This window comes from Dreissena polymorpha, chromosome 1 (assembly GCF_020536995.1).
Source record: "Dreissena polymorpha isolate Duluth1 chromosome 1, UMN_Dpol_1.0, whole genome shotgun sequence".
In the NCBI taxonomy this organism is placed as follows: Eukaryota; Metazoa; Mollusca; class Bivalvia; order Myida; family Dreissenidae; genus Dreissena; species Dreissena polymorpha.
In genome coordinates this window covers 8,882,750-8,900,117 of record NC_068355.1, presented here as the reverse complement: position 1 = coordinate 8,900,117, position 17,368 = coordinate 8,882,750, and the positions used below count along the sequence as shown (strand labels likewise).

At 36.1% G+C, this 17,368-nt stretch overlaps 1 protein-coding gene across 4 annotated transcripts in view; it reads left to right on the top strand.

The window, feature by feature from the left end:
• Positions 1–17,368, top strand: part of LOC127870437 (rabankyrin-5-like) — a 75,045-nt gene that overhangs the window by 28,098 nt on the left and 29,579 nt on the right. For 3 of the 4 annotated variants that reach the window (XM_052413041.1, XM_052413031.1, XM_052413049.1), the window contains 7 exons: positions 5,427–5,524; positions 5,754–5,991; positions 7,011–7,275; positions 7,839–8,007; positions 8,758–8,876; positions 13,357–13,419; positions 15,922–16,015. In XM_052413041.1, the coding sequence (XP_052269001.1) occupies positions 5,427–5,524; positions 5,754–5,991; positions 7,011–7,275; positions 7,839–8,007; positions 8,758–8,876; positions 13,357–13,419; positions 15,922–16,015 (1,046 nt within the window). The remainder of the gene's footprint in view (positions 1–5,426; positions 5,525–5,753; positions 5,992–7,010; positions 7,276–7,838; positions 8,008–8,757; positions 8,877–13,356; positions 13,420–15,921; positions 16,016–17,368) is intronic. The other variant, XM_052413037.1, reaches the window with a different exon arrangement.

The following is a 17,368-nucleotide window of genomic DNA, read 5'->3' as shown; positions in this document are numbered from 1 at the left end:
ATGGTTTCAACTATCACACATCGGTCGTGGTTTACTTACAGACACGGAGGTGATCATATTATCACTCCTTGTAACTGGAAATCAGGAACTTATTCGTTCTTTGCAAGAACAACAAATTTTTTCTATCGTCTTTCTCATACCAGTTCGTCTCAACGCCCTGTTGGACGTTTTGTCCTGCAGTTCTTTCTTTCGAATTATTTTTCCGTTGGGTTCAATAATGTAATTGCGCATGCGCGGCAGTGAAGTTGCAGACGAGTTGCATGGTGTACATAGTATATCAAAGAATGTTGTTTATCATCAAACGCTAGTTATTAGCGTTATGCGATCGTATATCGCAGTGTATACCGGTATGCTGAACAACGTCAACAATGCAGTTCACAGAAATCGATCCAGCAGGGTGTGCGATTGTTATACATTCGTCCATTGACATAAACTGGAATATCTTGCCTTCTTGGTGAGTTTTTGCAATAACTGAGTTTTTGCCATAATTTCATGAAATATACTTAATGAACCATGGGATTATGGTTCTACGAACTTTTAAGTCTCCTGTACAATTATTTTCAGGAAACTTCTTCACAGGTCAAATATCATATCTCACTGAGACATATTTTTACTGATCCAAACATGTGCCACTTCATGTCTGGCCATTAATAACTTTTAGTTATCTCTACAGAAGAACGTTTTTCTGTTAGAGTTTCAATCCTTGTTACTTGTGCAAGGATAATTCCATCAGAACTGTATAAAGGTTCTATGGAAATTCATTTTTTACTGGGTAATTGAGAGCATAGTTATTACCTTAATCACTCTGCTAGATACATAGAGGTTTTTCTCATCTTTTTCTTGATGATAAGAAATTTGTTCTTTTCTTCATCAAAGGATAGAGATTATGCTTTCGTATACCTTGTTTTGTGTAAGTCATCGCAACTCTGTGCTGTCTTACCTATTTTGGAACTGATCCAAACTATGGAACGTCAACACTATGTTTTTCGTTCCTTTACCTTCTTAAGCGGTTTTGACTTGTGTAACATGTTGGGATGCTTAATGAGCTCCCTATGAACCTTTTTCATCAGGCTTATTAACAGTTCCAATATAATTTTAAGACGGTTTTCCTTCTTATTATGGCTTTTACCATACGGAGAAGTGAAATTCATGCTTTTTCTGTTGAATACGACCAATTCCAGTTGGATCTATTGTCGTTTTCACTTTGTTGTGTCAGCCAGGATTCCTTGCTTAATATCAAGTCCTCTATATGGCTTCTACCTTCAAGTTTCCAAGTTTTCTTAAACTGGTAGTCATGAAGATGAGGATAAACTTCTTTGGGCAATCAGGGCTTTGAAGTTCTATCTCAGCAGTGTTAGTCAGAAGTCCATTCGAGGTTCTCAAAGACACTCTTCATTTCCCCAAAAAAGGGGGGGGGATGTGTCTGCGGCTTCTATTTCTCGGGGTTAGACCTCGACTAAGGAAAGTTAATCTTATCCTATCTAAGGATTCATTCCTTTTTAGGATCTGACCGCATGAATTAAGAGCTCTGTCTGTTTTGTGGGCATATATTAATCACACCCCACTTTTTGACGTGCTCTAAGCTGTTTACTGGAGGAATCCGACCACCTTGTCATCTTTTTATCTTCGTTTTCTGAAGTGCCAACAATACAATTTGTATACGTTTGGGCTTGTTGTGGTTTCACTAACGGTAGTGTCTTCTTTACGACATAGACATATTACTCTGTCCGAGAAGTCATAATTAATACCGTTTTAACGAAGATTACTTGATATCATTAGCTGATAACCCTGTTTATGGGTTCTACTGTGTTGGGAAAATATATACGAACCTTCCCACCGCAGCTGCAAAATCAGCATAAGATAACAGGTCAGTATTTATGACATTAAAACAAATTTTTTAAATAAAATTCATTTTAATTATTAAATACTTACCTGTTATCGGTAAGTCCCACCTCCCACCCCGCTATTCGATTAATATTTTTGTATATATATTGAAAGAATATTGAGGGTTGGTTACCGATTTTTGGCTAGGTTGCATTGCACTATGTTTAACCTGGCCTGTATTACGGTATTGAGGTGGCGGATTCCCAGTTAAAATTCCGGATGAGTTATTTCCCCTTGGAAAGTATAAGCATAAGATAACAGGTAAGTATTTAATAATTAAAATGAAATTTATTTAAAAAATTTGTTTAGTATCGTCCCAGATTAACCTGTGCGGTCCGCAATAATTGTATTGTGATGTACTCTTCTTTTTCTGCTTTGAAATCAAAACAATTTCATAGATTTGCTTAATCTTGCCTGAAATGATAAAACCAAAAAGTAAAAACATAAAACATTCTGCTTCCTTAATATGACAAAACTGTTTCAAATGTTGTTTAGTGAATCCATTATTTTCTACCGATATACATATAATATTTACCATATTATGCAAATGTTGTGATCAATTGCCCTCAGACATGCATCAGCCAGGTTTTATGACCTTAATCTGTTTGTAAAAATCCATGCTCAAAGTGTCACAAGATAAGCAAAACAGGGCTGAAGTCTGTAGAATTCCGCTGCAAAATATACTTTCCAAAAATTTTGAGACATAAATTATGAACGAAAACCTGTATGTCCGAAAATTGAGTGTCGTGAACAATGATTATTTTTGCTAAAAAAGAGGGTGTTCAAAAACTTAGAGTAATTACGGTATAGCATAAAGAATTAAATATCTAAGAAAAGGCCCAGAGCTTTGATATTTATAATATAATATGAGAGTGGTCATATACAAAGTTTGTTCAAGTTTTAACAGTAGAGTCTAGCTCTTGGAAAAAGGCAAACGTAATGTCTTTCTTCAAAAAGGGTAACAAAGAGCAACCGTCAAACTACCGGCCGATCTCTCTTATCAGTTGCGTAGAAAAAGTAATGAAACGTGTAGTATTTAAATATGTATGTAATCATTTGCATCTAAACAAACTTATTTACAAATATCAATCGGGTTTCCAGCCTGGTCACTCGACTACATATCAACTTATTGACATATATAATCAAAAATGCAAAGCACTTGACGACAGACAAAGCACGTGCATGGTCTTCTGCGACATTTCCAAGGCTTTTGATCGCGTTTGGCATAAAGGGCTTCTTTTCAAGCTACGGCAGTATGGAATATCTGGAAATGTCCTTAATTGGTTATCAAATTCCTTATATAACCGCACACAGCGGGTGTTTGTTCATACCACATTTTCCAATGAGATATCTATCAAAGCTGGGGTACCCCAAGTATCTGTTTAAGGTCCTCTCCTTTTTCTTGTCTATGTTAACAACATCTCTGATAACTTACTTAGTAACGTAAGACTGTTTGCAGATGACAGCTTACTTTCATTCACCTCAAATGACCATGCTTTTATGGAAAGGATCGTCAACAATGACCTTACCCAAATCAATACATGGGCCAAACAATGGTTGGTTTCCTTTTATCCCTCTAAAACGGAAGTTATCTTTTTCTCATAATTGGACATGCAAAAAAAACAACTACATTTTGACGGCAATCAGTTGGGCTTTGTTGAAACCCATAAACACCTAGGTCTCTTGTTCAGTCAAAATGGTAAATGGCACAATTACATTAACGCTATTCTTAGCAGAGCATCTAAAATATTAGGATCTATGAGAATGCTAAAGTTCAAATTAAAACGTCACACGCTAAACCAAATATACGTATCATATTTACGTCCTGTATTAGAATACTCGTCGGTCATTTGGGATAATTGTACACAATATGAAAAAGATATTTTAGAAAAAATTCAATATGACGCCGCTAGAATAGTTAGTGGTTTAACGAGATTGTTATCTATAACCAATTTACTTACTGAAATTGGCTGGGTATCACTGGAACACAGGCGCTGCATTCAAAAACTAATATTAGTTTACAAACATACACCGGGTACCCTACCAGAATATCTTTCGGACATGTTTCCAACAACCGTAAATGAAAATTCCGTGTATTACCTACGAAATTGTGGTAATCTACTTGCATTACCTAGACGACTTGAAATATACTCAAACTCTGCTATACCATCAGCAATCAGACTATGGAACGATCTTGATCCTGATATACGAAATTCAAATACATTGGAGGAATATGTATTATTGTGCATATTATTCACAGGGTGAGAGAACATACCAAGTAATACATGCTCGAATATGAAACCAATGAAGTGATCTGAGAGCGCATCTTTTTGAAAATCACCTAACTGACTCACCCAAATGTAGCTGTGGTTACCACACCGAGGACGCGGACCATTACTTCTTTAAATGTTCACGCAATCAGGACGAACGCTTACAAATGTTTATAAACACGCGTATATTTTATCCAATTAATGCATAAAAACTCATGTTTGGCATACAAACTTTGAACTACGAAGATAATTGTAAGCTCTTTCAAGAAGTTCAGTTATTTATCAAAAGAACAAAACGATTTAATGTGTAACAATCAATTAACCAGTACATAATAACACCGCCTAAGCTTTTCAATATCAAGTTGAAAGGAAGAATATGGCCGAGCTGGTCAGGGTTTTTGTAAGCATGTGTATCTTTGTTCATAATTATTATATTGTTTTTTTTATTAGTTTTTTTTTCTTTTTGTCTCATTCGTCCAATATTAAGTATACACAAACTTTATATTAGCCACTTACTCTGTATAAACAATTTCGTTATTTTAACACGCTGATGTATTTTACTTCTACCTTCCAGAACTTTGCTTTATTAAGTATGTACATACAACATTGGACTACCAAATTACCTGTATCTTGGCATACCCATCTTGTTAACCTTTACAAAAAAACTGTCATAATGGAGAGGGCCCTTCGATGATGTTGGTATAACTCTAGGCCCAATCCCTTTGAATACATGTACCTCAAACTGTCTATTATATGTAATTATTTGTAAATGAATGTTTATATACAATAAAATATGTTTAAACTGACAGTAGGGTCATAATCGGGGGGGTGGTAGGAGTAACCTGGTTATTTGAACTTATGACTAAAAAAACTGTACAATTACAAGGCACAGGTGTATTTATTGGTATAGTTGTATAGTTGTCATTTTCCTGAGGTCAACACTTGCCCCAAACCAAGTATTATTCCACTGAGCTGCAGTTTCTCAGATGAGCATTCAAGCACCCTAAGGGTCCCCCTTTTAACTATTGTCTTAAACAAGAGTAATAAAAACAACGGCATTTTTTTAAATAGACACATTCAGGTTTAATTAGTTTGTGTAGAATACAAATTGTAAGCAAGATTTTACCTTTTAATTAATTGTAAGATATTATTACTTTTAAATACCTTAAGTCTCTAAGTAACACATTGATTAAGTGATAAAAAGTTATGTTTTGCGCCAGTTTCAAAACCTCAAACCTTTAAAACAATTATTTTGTTATATTTTGTTTGTAGGTGACACTGTCCTCCATTGTGCTGCAAGACAGGGAAATGAGAAAGCCGCCATTTTTCTTGCATCACACGGGTCAAAGCCAAGCTTGGCCAATCACAAGGTAGAGTTTATATTCTTTATTATACAAGGACTTTGTTTTCAAATATAATATTGGGACTTAATCATTGTCTGGAATGCACATTGATATTAACCTGAAAATAATGTGTAAACAGTATGTATAATTTATTAAGTTTTAAAAGAAATTATCTAATTCCAAAAAGTTAGACACAAATTAGTACCTGCTAATTTATTTTTTCAGATTCCTGATGTTTATAATAAATGTATTTCAGGGGGAGACCCCATTGCATATTGCTTGTGAAAAAGGACTTACAAATCTCGTGAAAGTTTTACTGAACAAGGGAGGTAACCCTAATGCCCAGACCAGGACAATTGAGCCTCCCTTGAGTAGTCTCCCTTCTGAGCTGCTTACAGATGCAGACACAGCACCAGTTAGTCAGCAGACGCCGCTACATTTGGCACTCCTCAGCAATCATGCAGATATTTTAGCTATCTTCCTGCAATTTAAATGTGAGTGTCTGATTTAATGGGTAATAATTATGTTACTTAATTGAATTACAAAGAGCTCCAGAACAGGTTTTTTTTTCAAGTTATGCCCTTTGTTGATGCAAAAATGTGAAATTTACTATTAATCATACAGTTTTCATAACACATTCACTAAACTTATTTAAAATGTTAGTTTACATAAAATAATGGCCAAGATCAATGACCAGCCAGTGTGCACCAGCCACTTAGGAGTTATTGATGTTTGTTGGTAAAAAAAATGTGAAATTCTCTGTTTTGGTTCTTGTGCAGTTCTTATCTCATCTTCACCAAACTTTCTGCAAAAGTGTGTTGACATAAAATGGAGTCTTATTTTGCTGACTGGCCAAAAAAGATAAGAACTTTGAGTGATTGTCCATGGTTTTTACAAAAATAAATTGCATTAGCCTTTTTTGCTCTCCTTTTACAAAAAGTGCATACATCTGCCCAAGACCTTCCTGTTTAACATAGGTTTGAGGTTATGAATGGAATGTTAATGCGATTGGTGGTGTTTTGAATTCATCGATAGTTCATTGTTATTTTGCATACATTTCTGAAGATCATTGTTTATATGGGGAGATTTGCTTTTCTTGTTTATTTTTATGCACCCGGTAGGGTGGCATATAGCAGTTAAACTGTCCGTCAGTCTGTCTGTCCGTCCGTCCATCCGAAAACATTAACATTGGCCATAACTTTTGCAATATTGAAGATAGCAACTTGATATTTGGCATGCATGTGTATCTCATGAAGCTGCACATTTTGAGTGGTGAAAGGTCAAGGTCATCCTTCATGGTCAAAAATAAAAAATACAATCCAAGGGAAGTAATAAGCTTTAAAAGGGAGATAATTTCTAAACCTGCCAAATGATATATTGAAATTTTATTTCAAAGTGGCGCAATAGGGGGCGTTACGTTTCTGACAAACACATCTCTTGTTTAGGACAGGAATTGTTTGTGATATGCATTTGCTCATGTTTAAGCGCTACTTTCATAAAATATCAGTATCAGTATTTCTTTTAGTGGAAGCCGCGCAGTGTTCAGAAAACAACAAAGTCATTCCAAATTTCAACATCAAGGATTCTGACGGACAGACAGTGTTGGGTTTGGCGCTGTGGAGCCATTTGTATGAGGAATCAGCGAAACTTCTTGGGGCTGGGGCAAACATTAACGAGAAGAATTCTGACGGACTAACACTTCTTCACCAAGCAATTGAAAAACAAGACATCTCTGGGGCATTGTTTCTGATTGAACACCAGGCAGACCTGGCTATGAAGTAAGTGTTACATCTACATGCAATATCTGTCCCGAGTGATATTCAGCAGTTTATTTTGTTGATATTGCTGTAAATGTGATGCATATGAAAGGTTTTGATGTCTTTTTGAAATATCAATAGATGTTTTTTAATATAAACAATATACGAGGTCATAAACATAATTTTTGAAGTGATCGGTTGTAAAGTAATTTCTATGACCATTCTTCCCAATTCTCCTCTTATATTTATGACTACTCATGTATGTTTTGTGGTTGATTCTGGGTAAAAGTTAGTCATCAAACAGGTAAAGGTGCTCAACGCTTTGAATCGACCATTTGAAAGCAGTGACCCCAGCTTAGCTTATATCATTGAACTAATGTTCTGTTTCATGAATACCTTTAGTGTATAACACTGGCTGAAGGTAGCATGAATTGCTCTCCTAATAACTTCTTGAGTACCTACCTACCTACTTACTGATCACCGAGGTACTGAACAACTGTAAAACAAGCTTTAAAAATTGAAAAAGCCAATTAACAGATGCGTCGAAAAATTCATAGTAATAAATTCATGTTGGTGGTGTTCAGGACCAGTGAGAACCAGACCCCTTTACAGCACGCTATAGAGCGCCACCTGCCTGTGGTGGTGGAGGTGTTGTGTCAGCGGGGTGTCGACATGGACATGGTGGATGACCACGGCAACTGTCCACTCTGGCAGGCACTGGACACCGGACAGGAAGACATAGCTCAGACTCTTGTATGTATTGCTGCTCATTTTGTGCATTGAATACATTTGGGCCATGCTCTGTGAAAAGGGCGTTTAATGCATGTGCGTAAAGTGTCGTCCCGATTAGCCTGTGCAGTCTAATCAGGGATGACACTTTCCGCCTTAACTTGCTTTTTGCTAAGAAGAGACTTTCTTAAACAGAAAAAAGCGGAAAGTGCGGACTGCACAGGCTAATCTGGGATTTCACTTTAGGCACATGCATTTAACCCTCTTTTCATGGATTATGACTCATTTATTTATCAAAACTTATTTATTGAAGTCATTTCTGCATGGAAACCCTTGAGCCTATTTTGACACACATTTATGTTCCTCAGTAGAACCAGTTCTAGGTGTCCCAAGATCATGAGAGCGCTCCCAGAGTGCGAAATTGAATCCAGGACCCCTTGATCGCTGGTTGGACACCATATCCACCATGCAACAGCAACATCTTAATCTCTTCATTTATATGCAATCAATGCTTAGCAACTTTTACACATATTAGTACAGGAGTTGTATTCTCTTGACTTTTGTACTTAACCCAACATTTTGTTTGCACACACCTCAAGCTGTTCACTTTAAGTATCAATGTTTCTGGTCCCTAGTTTCCCATATCTCCCATGTTTGCAGGTGATGTGGTCCCTAGTTTTCCATATCTCCCATGTGTGCAGGTGATTTGGTCCCTAGTTTCCAATATCTCCCATGTTTCTGGTCCCTAGTTTCCCATATCTCCAATATGTGCAGGTGAAGCAGGGCTGTGACGTTGACCTGTGGTTGCCTGGACCTGGCGGGTGTCACCAGTCCCTCCTACACCGAGCCATAGACCAGAATAATGAACCAGTTGCCTGCTTCCTTATAAGGAGGTAAGGCTTGATTAACCCTTTACCAGTTAGATAGGTATTTTCATACATTTGTAGTTCCTTAGTTAATGAAAAACAGTGTCTTTATGTCCCCAAAAATTTGCTCATAATATCAATAGAATTATTGTCTTAACCCTAGTTATATCAATTTATTTCATAATATTTTACTTAAAGTGTGTTTTAATAGTGTAGCCGGCATTGTTTTATTGCTTAAGTGTCTTACAGCATTTTAAGCTCACCTGAGCACAACGTGCTCATGGTGAGCTTTTGTGATCGCTTTTTGTCCGTCGTGCGTCGTCCATCATGTGCTGTCAAAATTTGCCTTGTTAACTCTCTAGAGGCCACATTTATTGTCCAATCTTCATGAAATTTGATCAGAAGATTGGTCTCAATGATATCTAGGATGAGTTTGAAAATGGTTACGTTTGCTTGAAAAACATGGCTGCCAAGGGGCTGGGCATTTTTCCTTATATGGCTATATATGGCTATAGTAAAATCTTGTTAACACTCTAGAGGCCACATTTATTGTCAGATCTTCATGAAACTTGGTCAGAAGATTCATCCCAAAAATATCTTGAACGAGTTTGAAAATGATGCAGGTTGGTTGAAAAACATGGCCGCTAGGGGGCGGGGCATTTTTCCTTATATGGCTAAAGTAAAACCTTGTTAACACTCTAGAGGCCACATTTATTTTCCGATCTTCATGAAACTTGCTCAGTAGATTTGTCCGAATGATATCTTGGATGAGTTCAGAAATGGTAACCTTTGCTTGAAAAACATGGCTGCCAAGGGGCTGGGCATTTTTCCTTATATGGCTATATATGGCTATAGTAAAATCTTGTAAACACTCTAGAGGCCACATTTATTGTCCAATCATTATGAAACTTGGTCAGAAGATTCATCCCAATAATATCTTGGACGAGTTTGAAAATGATGCCGGTTGGTTGAAAAACATGGCTGCCAGGGGGCGGGGCATTTTTCCTTATATGGCTATAGTAAAACCTTGTTAACACTCTAGAGGCCACATTTATTTTCCGATCTTCATGAAACTTGCTTAGAAGATTTGTCCGAATGATATCTTGGATGAGTTCAGAAATGGTAACCTTTGCTTGAAAAACATGGCTGCCAGGGGGCGGGGCATTTTTCCTTATATGGCTATGTATGGCTATAGTAAAATCTTGTAAACACTCTAGAGGCCACATTTAATGTCCAATCTTCATGAAACTTGGTAAGAAGATTCATCCCAATAATATCTTGGACGAATTCGAAAATGATGCCGGATGGTTGAAAAACATGGCTGCCGATTTTCATGAAACTTGGTCAGAAGATTTGTCCCAATGATATCTTGGATGAGTTTGAAAATGGTAACCTTTGCTTGAAAAACATGGCTGCCAAGGGGCGGGGCATTTTTCCTAATATGGCTATATATATTGCTATAGTAAAATCTTGTTAACACTCTATAGGCCACATTTATTGTCCAATCTTCATGAAACTTGGTCAGAAGATTCATCCCAATAATATCTTGAATGAGGTCAAAAATTATGCCGGTTGGTTGAAAAACATGGCCACCTTGGGGGCGGGGCATTTTTCCTTATATGGCTATAGTAAAAAAAATTAAACACTCTAGAGGTCACATTTATTTTCCGATCATCATGAAACTTGGTCAGAAGATTTGTCCCAATGATATCTTGGATGAGTTCGAAAATGGTTTTGGTTGCTTTAAAAACATGGCCACCAGGGGCGGGGCATTTTTCCTTATATGGCTATATATGGCTTTAGTAAAACCTTGTTAACACTCTAGAGGACACATTTATTGTCCAATCTTCATGAAATTTGGTCATAAGATTGGTCGCAATAATATCTTGGATGAGTTCGAAAATAATTATGTTTGCTTGAAAAACATGGCTTCCAAGGGGCGGGGCATTTTTCCTTATATGGCTATAGTAAAACCTTGTTAACACTCTAGATGCCACATTTACTGTCCGATCTTCATGAAACTTGGTCAGAAGATACAACCCAATAATATATTGGAAGAGTTAAAAAATGATGCCGGTTGGTTGAAAAACATTGCTGCCAGGGGGCGGGGCATTTTTCCTAATATGGCTTTAGTAAAACCTTGTTTACACTCTATAGGCCACATTTATTTTCCGATTTTCATGAAACTTGGTCAGAAGATTTGTTCCAATAATATCTTGTTATCTCAGGTGAGCGACTTTGGGCCTTTCAGGCCCTCTTGTTATTTATATCACACAATTTTAGATTATTAATCCTTTAATTACTACTTCATTATAGTATAAATCACTCCTTTTTTCTCAATTTTATGTACATATATATGTTTTGTACAACGCCATTGAATATAATAATATAAATGGGCGTTTCATCAAATTAGCAAGTTTCAAGTTTCCTAAGAAAGTTAAATTTTATTAAATACCTTGGTTCAAATTTTAAAGGCTTCATTTCCAACCCTTAGATACTGGTGAGCAGCAAACAGCATAAAACCTGAACAGACTGCAAGTAACTCGCAGGCTGTTCTGGTTTTATGCTGTTTGCACATAGCCATTTTCACTATGCTTCTGAGTGAGAAAGGGTTAAGTGCAAATCATTAAGTTGAAGAATGTGCGGCTGCATTTTAATGTTACCTTCTCAAACAAAATTATCTGGGTAAATATGTTGAATGATATCTTATAATTGTCAGCATTTTTAGTTTCTCATGATGTTCTTTAAATCGATTTGTTAATGTTTTGTTTGTCTTTTTTCAGAGGGTAATTATGATTATTCTATCCCTTTTTGTACTGAGTTCTTTATTTTTAAAATGTTGACATATGGTAATGTTTTTATTTCTCATGTTTTATCTGTCATATAAGTTGAACTTTCAGTTATATATTATATATTACATGTGTCTCCTTTTAAAAATAATTAGTGCTTATGTTAGCTAAATTATTTTGCTCCATTATAAACATGTGTTAAAATTCCATGCAGATGCTGTCATTTCTAAGATTATGCTGGCTTTATATCTTCCTTTAGACACAGAATACAATATGTAGCTTTAAAAATTATCCATCAATTACACAAAGATAAGTATTGAACCAGAGAACAAGATATATTTGGGCTGTGCTCTGTGAAAAAGGGGTTTAATGCATTTACGGAAAGTCCGCACAGGCTAATCAGGAAAGACACTTTCCGCTTGTGTGATATTTTCGTTTCAAGAAAGTCTTTTCTTAACAAAAAATCAAATTAAGGCGGACTGCACAGGCTAATCTAGGACGACACTTAACGAACATGCATAAAACCCCCTGTTTACACAGAGAGGCTCATTTCAGTTGCACAATTGTTTGTCAAATCATAAAATCATTGAAAAAAAAACATTCATATTATAAATGGTCATCGGTCAGTATACAACTCTGTATCATTCTGATTCAAGACTAAAAATCACTGGGGCAAATGCCCTCATTTATCAAAACTCCAAATGATTGTTTTTTGGTTTACAAGCCTCAAGAACATTGCATAAAAATAGGAGACTTTTTCTACTTCCACCCCTGTACAGCACTGTATGGATACATCCAATATATCATGAAAAATCTTGTCTAAACTTGCTTACGACAGCACAGCATCTATTTCCCTACCCAGTACTTGTTAAGTTTTATTTTATTAATTCTAATTTTTAAATACTTTTCTCATTACATCATGTTGAGCTATTTATGGTCATTTACCAATTAATGGCAATCTAAAATACATTTTAGCAGTGCTTTTGGAAGACTGAGCTTAATGCATGTCAAATTTCATCCCAGAATAGCCTCTCCAATCTCCTCAGGGATGAACCTCTTTGCTTGTATGTATTTTTTATGCCCCCGGATGGAAAGATCAGGGGTATATTGTTTTTGGCATGTCTGTCTTTCATTCATTCATTCATTTATTCATTCATTGTGTGTGTCCCAAAACTTTAACCTTGGTTAAAGTTTGATAACTTTTGCAATATTGAAGATAGCAACTTCATATTTGGCATGCATGTGCGTCTCACGGAGCTGCACATTTTTAGTGGTGAAAAGTCATGGTCAAGGTCATCCTTCAAGGTCAAAGGTCAAATATCATGGTATTTTTCTTTCCTAAAACTTTAACCTTCATTGAAGTTTGGTCATAACTTTTTGAATATTGAAAATAGCAACTTGATATTTGGCATGCATGTGTATCTCACTGAGTTGCGCATTTTGAGTGGTGAAAGGTCAAGGTCATCCTTCAAGGTCAAAGGTCAAATTTATGGCTTCAAAGCGGCGCAAAGGGGGGCATTGTGTTTCTGACAAACACATCTCTTGTTTGTATAAAGAAAATATCTTCTAAAAGACCTAGCCTAGGCAGAAAGTGTCATCCCTGATAAGCCTGCGTTGACTGCATGCTTTATCCACACACATTAAGCCCTGTTTTTGATAGACAGACTCATTTTTGTAGATATAATGTTCTTACGGATTTCACAAATGTTATGCTTCAGTAAGTGTGATTTAAACAGCCCAAGACGACCTGGCCCCAATGGAGAGGGTGGAGAGGAAGCAAGGTCTGTAGGCTCAACGATTCATGTCATTACTGTTTAATGTAAACTCCTGACTTTGAAGTAGAGTAGGGTATACTGGAATCACCAAGGACACATATGTAAACTCCTGACTTTGAAGTAGAGTAGGGTATACTGGAATTACCAAGGACATATATATACACTTCTTTCTTTGAAGTAGAGAAGGGTATACTGGAATCACCATGAACACATATGTATACAACTGACTTTGAAGTAGAGTAGGGTATACCAGAATCACCAAGGACGCATATGTATACTCCCGACTTTGAAGTAGGGTAGGTTACTGGAATCACGATGAACACATGTATACTCCTGACTTAAAAGTAGAGTAGGGTATCCTGGAATCATCATGGATGCATATGTATACACCTGAATTTGAAGTAGGGTAGTGTATACCCGAATTTTCAAGGACACATATGTATACTCCTGACCTGAAGTAGAGAAGGGTTTACTGGAATCACCATGAACACATATGTATACTCCTGACTTTGAAATAGAGTAGGGTATACTGGAATCACCATGAACACATGTGTATACTCTTGACATTGAAGTAGAGTAGGGTATACTGGAATCACCAAGGACGCATTTGTATACTCCTGACATTGAAGTAGAGAAGGGTATTCTGGAATCACCATAAACACTCCTGACTTTGAAGTAGAGAAGTGTATACTGGAATCACCATGAACACATGTGTATACTCCTGACTTTGAAGTAGGGAAGGGTATACTGGAATCACCAAGGATGCATATGTATACTCCGGACTTTGAAGTAGAGAAGGGTATACTAGAATCACCATGGACTTTGTTTGTCCCTCCCACTGCCTGCCCGTCTGTATTATACACAGACTTGCAACAAAGAACTCCTGCACTTATTTAGTTGTCATTATTATACCTCACTTTTATTCACAATGCTAAACTCCCATAGGCCATATTGACATAAAATTACTGTAAGACTCAGCGGGAAAAAATTTACTGTCCAAAAAATACTGTCGACTGTTACCTTAGCAATCACATGCGGAATGACATGACTTTGATTTTCCGCGCACTGTTTATGAATGAAGACGATGTTGTTGTGGTGACGTCACTTTTTGCGGAAAAGTGGAGGACGTATTTAAAGTTAATTAATACTATGTTACTGTTAGACTTAGAAAACACTTTAAAAGAAATTCTTAATACTGTTTAACTATTGAATTTTTATTTTCTGTGATAAGAAATTTACTGTGTTAACCAGTGTACTTTTTTTATTGTAATCAAAATTTTAATGGTTGTTCATGGCTGAAATTAAATACAATTATTGAATATTAAAATTGTTCATGGTTCATATAAAATTCATGTTTGAATAGTTTTTTTGGTATAATAAAATAAATATTACATGCATGACAGGGTGACAGTAAATTTGTCAACTTTCGGAAAAATACTGTCAACCTTGGCTTCGCCTCGGTTGACAGTATTTCCTCAAGTTGACAAATTTACTGTCACCCTGTCAGCCATGTAATATTTATATAATGTGCAATTTTAATTATGCTATATTTAAATGTATTGTAGTTATGCCCTTATTCTACTTACAATTTTTATGAATTTGGTCTTTCTTGATGTAAATTGTATTCTGACAGAATCTTTTAATGTGAACTTTTTGTTTTTCTTTATAATTGCAAACATTAAACTTAAAAAATATCATGAAAAAGTGTTTACATTTCTTGAATGGAATTATTAAAAAGAGCACATTTTCTATTCTAACAAATGTCTTTGGGAAAAACTGAAGACATTTTTTAGTAAATTCCACTTATTGTTTTTATTTCTTGCCATTGTTCTAATAGTTTGTTTTTTTAATTAAAATGCTACAAGCCAGTAAATTGATAATATTACCGTTTAGTTAGCTGACAGAATTGGATTTAGTACTTTGGTCTGAAATAGTCATACCCCTACAGAAAAACATGCTGTTTTCTTTAGAAATCTGGAGCCTGTCAAATGAAAAATCCTGGATCGAATGAAAGTTGTGACACAATTTTTAGCGAGGCTGTTTTCAGAGAAAACCCGAGGTATTGTCATAGCCTCGTCGTCCGCCTTCCGCCGGCGTCGTGCTAAAACCTTTACATTGGCTCTAAAATCTAAGTGCTTCCACCTACAACTTTGAAACTTCATATGTACATGCGCCTTGATGAGTTCTACACGCAACACCCATTTTGGGTCACTAGGTCAAAGGTCAAGGTCACTGTGACCTCTAAAAAAAGAAAGAAGCTTTCGCAGCCGAGCGTGGCACCCGTTATGCGGTGCTCTTGTTCAAGGATCATAACTGCTTATTCTATTATCTGTTTATTTTAGTGTTTTTTTATTTTCTTACAATCTTCAACATATTTAAGGAATCTTATAATTGATAATGAAAATTATATTTTTTTGTTGGCTAAAAATTCAGTAATAACTTAAGATTTGTTGTAAGATCTTTGATTAGACTGATCCCTGTTCCCTAAGCTGTAAGTGTCTCTTGCAGGGATGGTTCCACACCGCTACACCTGGCCTGTGCCTGGGGAATGGAGCTTGTGGTGCAGACTCTAATGGAACACGGGGTTGCTGTCAACACACAGGTCAGTGTTACCGTAACCATGATGATACATGTAGCAGATAATTGTAGTTGTGTTGGAATGTGTACAGCTATGGTCATACATGCCATACGTATTGATTTTGAAGGGAACGTCCCGCTGTTGGGATGTTAGTCTTGCCGCCCCTACATAAGACGAGTTGTTGTGAAATTTGTTAAAAAACAATGCATGTCATACGAGTTTACTATAGAAGTTACAATTAAAATTCCATTTTGTCAAAACAAGCCATCGCTTATCCCTATAACTCACAGTCTGTTCAGGTTTTATGATGTTTGCTGCTCATCAGAAACTAAGGGTTGGAAATCTAGCCTTCAAAAATTTAATGTAGTAAGAAAGGTATTTAATTAAATGTAACTTTCTAAGGGACTACAGATGCATCAAAAACATATCTATGTGGGAATAACTAAATAATATTAACAAGCAGGCAGCAACCAACAAAACGCTTAATTTTCATAAGCATTGATTATCATAATCGGCACAAAATGACAGCCAATATTTCATATTTTTCACTTGTTTATTGGAAGCACTGACTGATTGCAGAAATTAGGTTAATATTTCTTTAAAACATCACTGGTGTCTTAATGAATATTGAAGAGATTATTGAATGAAATGTGTTTAGGTATTATGTAAATTGGATGAACCAGACACCATAAATAATACGTACATTAAAGGAATATGTTTCCATTTCGGCAGAATCTTCCAAGATAAGGTTGCTATGAAGACTATTTACAAATCTAAATATAATTATGGCTAATTGTATTCAAAGTCATATATAATGCACCGTATCATGTTTACATTTCATCATAATAATAGGTTTAATTGTGGAAGTTGGGATTCTTTCAGCAAACTGTTTTATCATTCCTCATATAAAAATAATTGTGTGTGTCCTCATTTAACACAAAATAAATATTTGTATGCATGTAAATACATATTCTCTTTAAAATGTAATATTTTTGTGCTTAAAATGTCGTTATGCCCCCCTTCCAAGAAGAGGGGGTATATTGCTTTGCTCATGTCGGTCTGTCGGTCGGTTGGTCGGTCTGTCTGTCGGTCGGTCCGTCCACCAGGTGGTTGTCAGACGATAACTCAAGAACGCTTGTGCCTAGGATCATGAAACTTCATAGGTACATTGATCATGACTAGCAGATGACCCCTATTGATTTTGAGGTCACTAGGTCAAAGGTCAAGGTCACGGTGACTCGAAATAGTAAAATGGTTTTTTGAATGATAATTTTAGAATGCATACGCGGCCAACAGGGCACACTCTGAACAATATTACTGAAGCAACTGGTCTGTAATCCTAAATCTATAATTATCAGTCCAATGAAACATCATCCT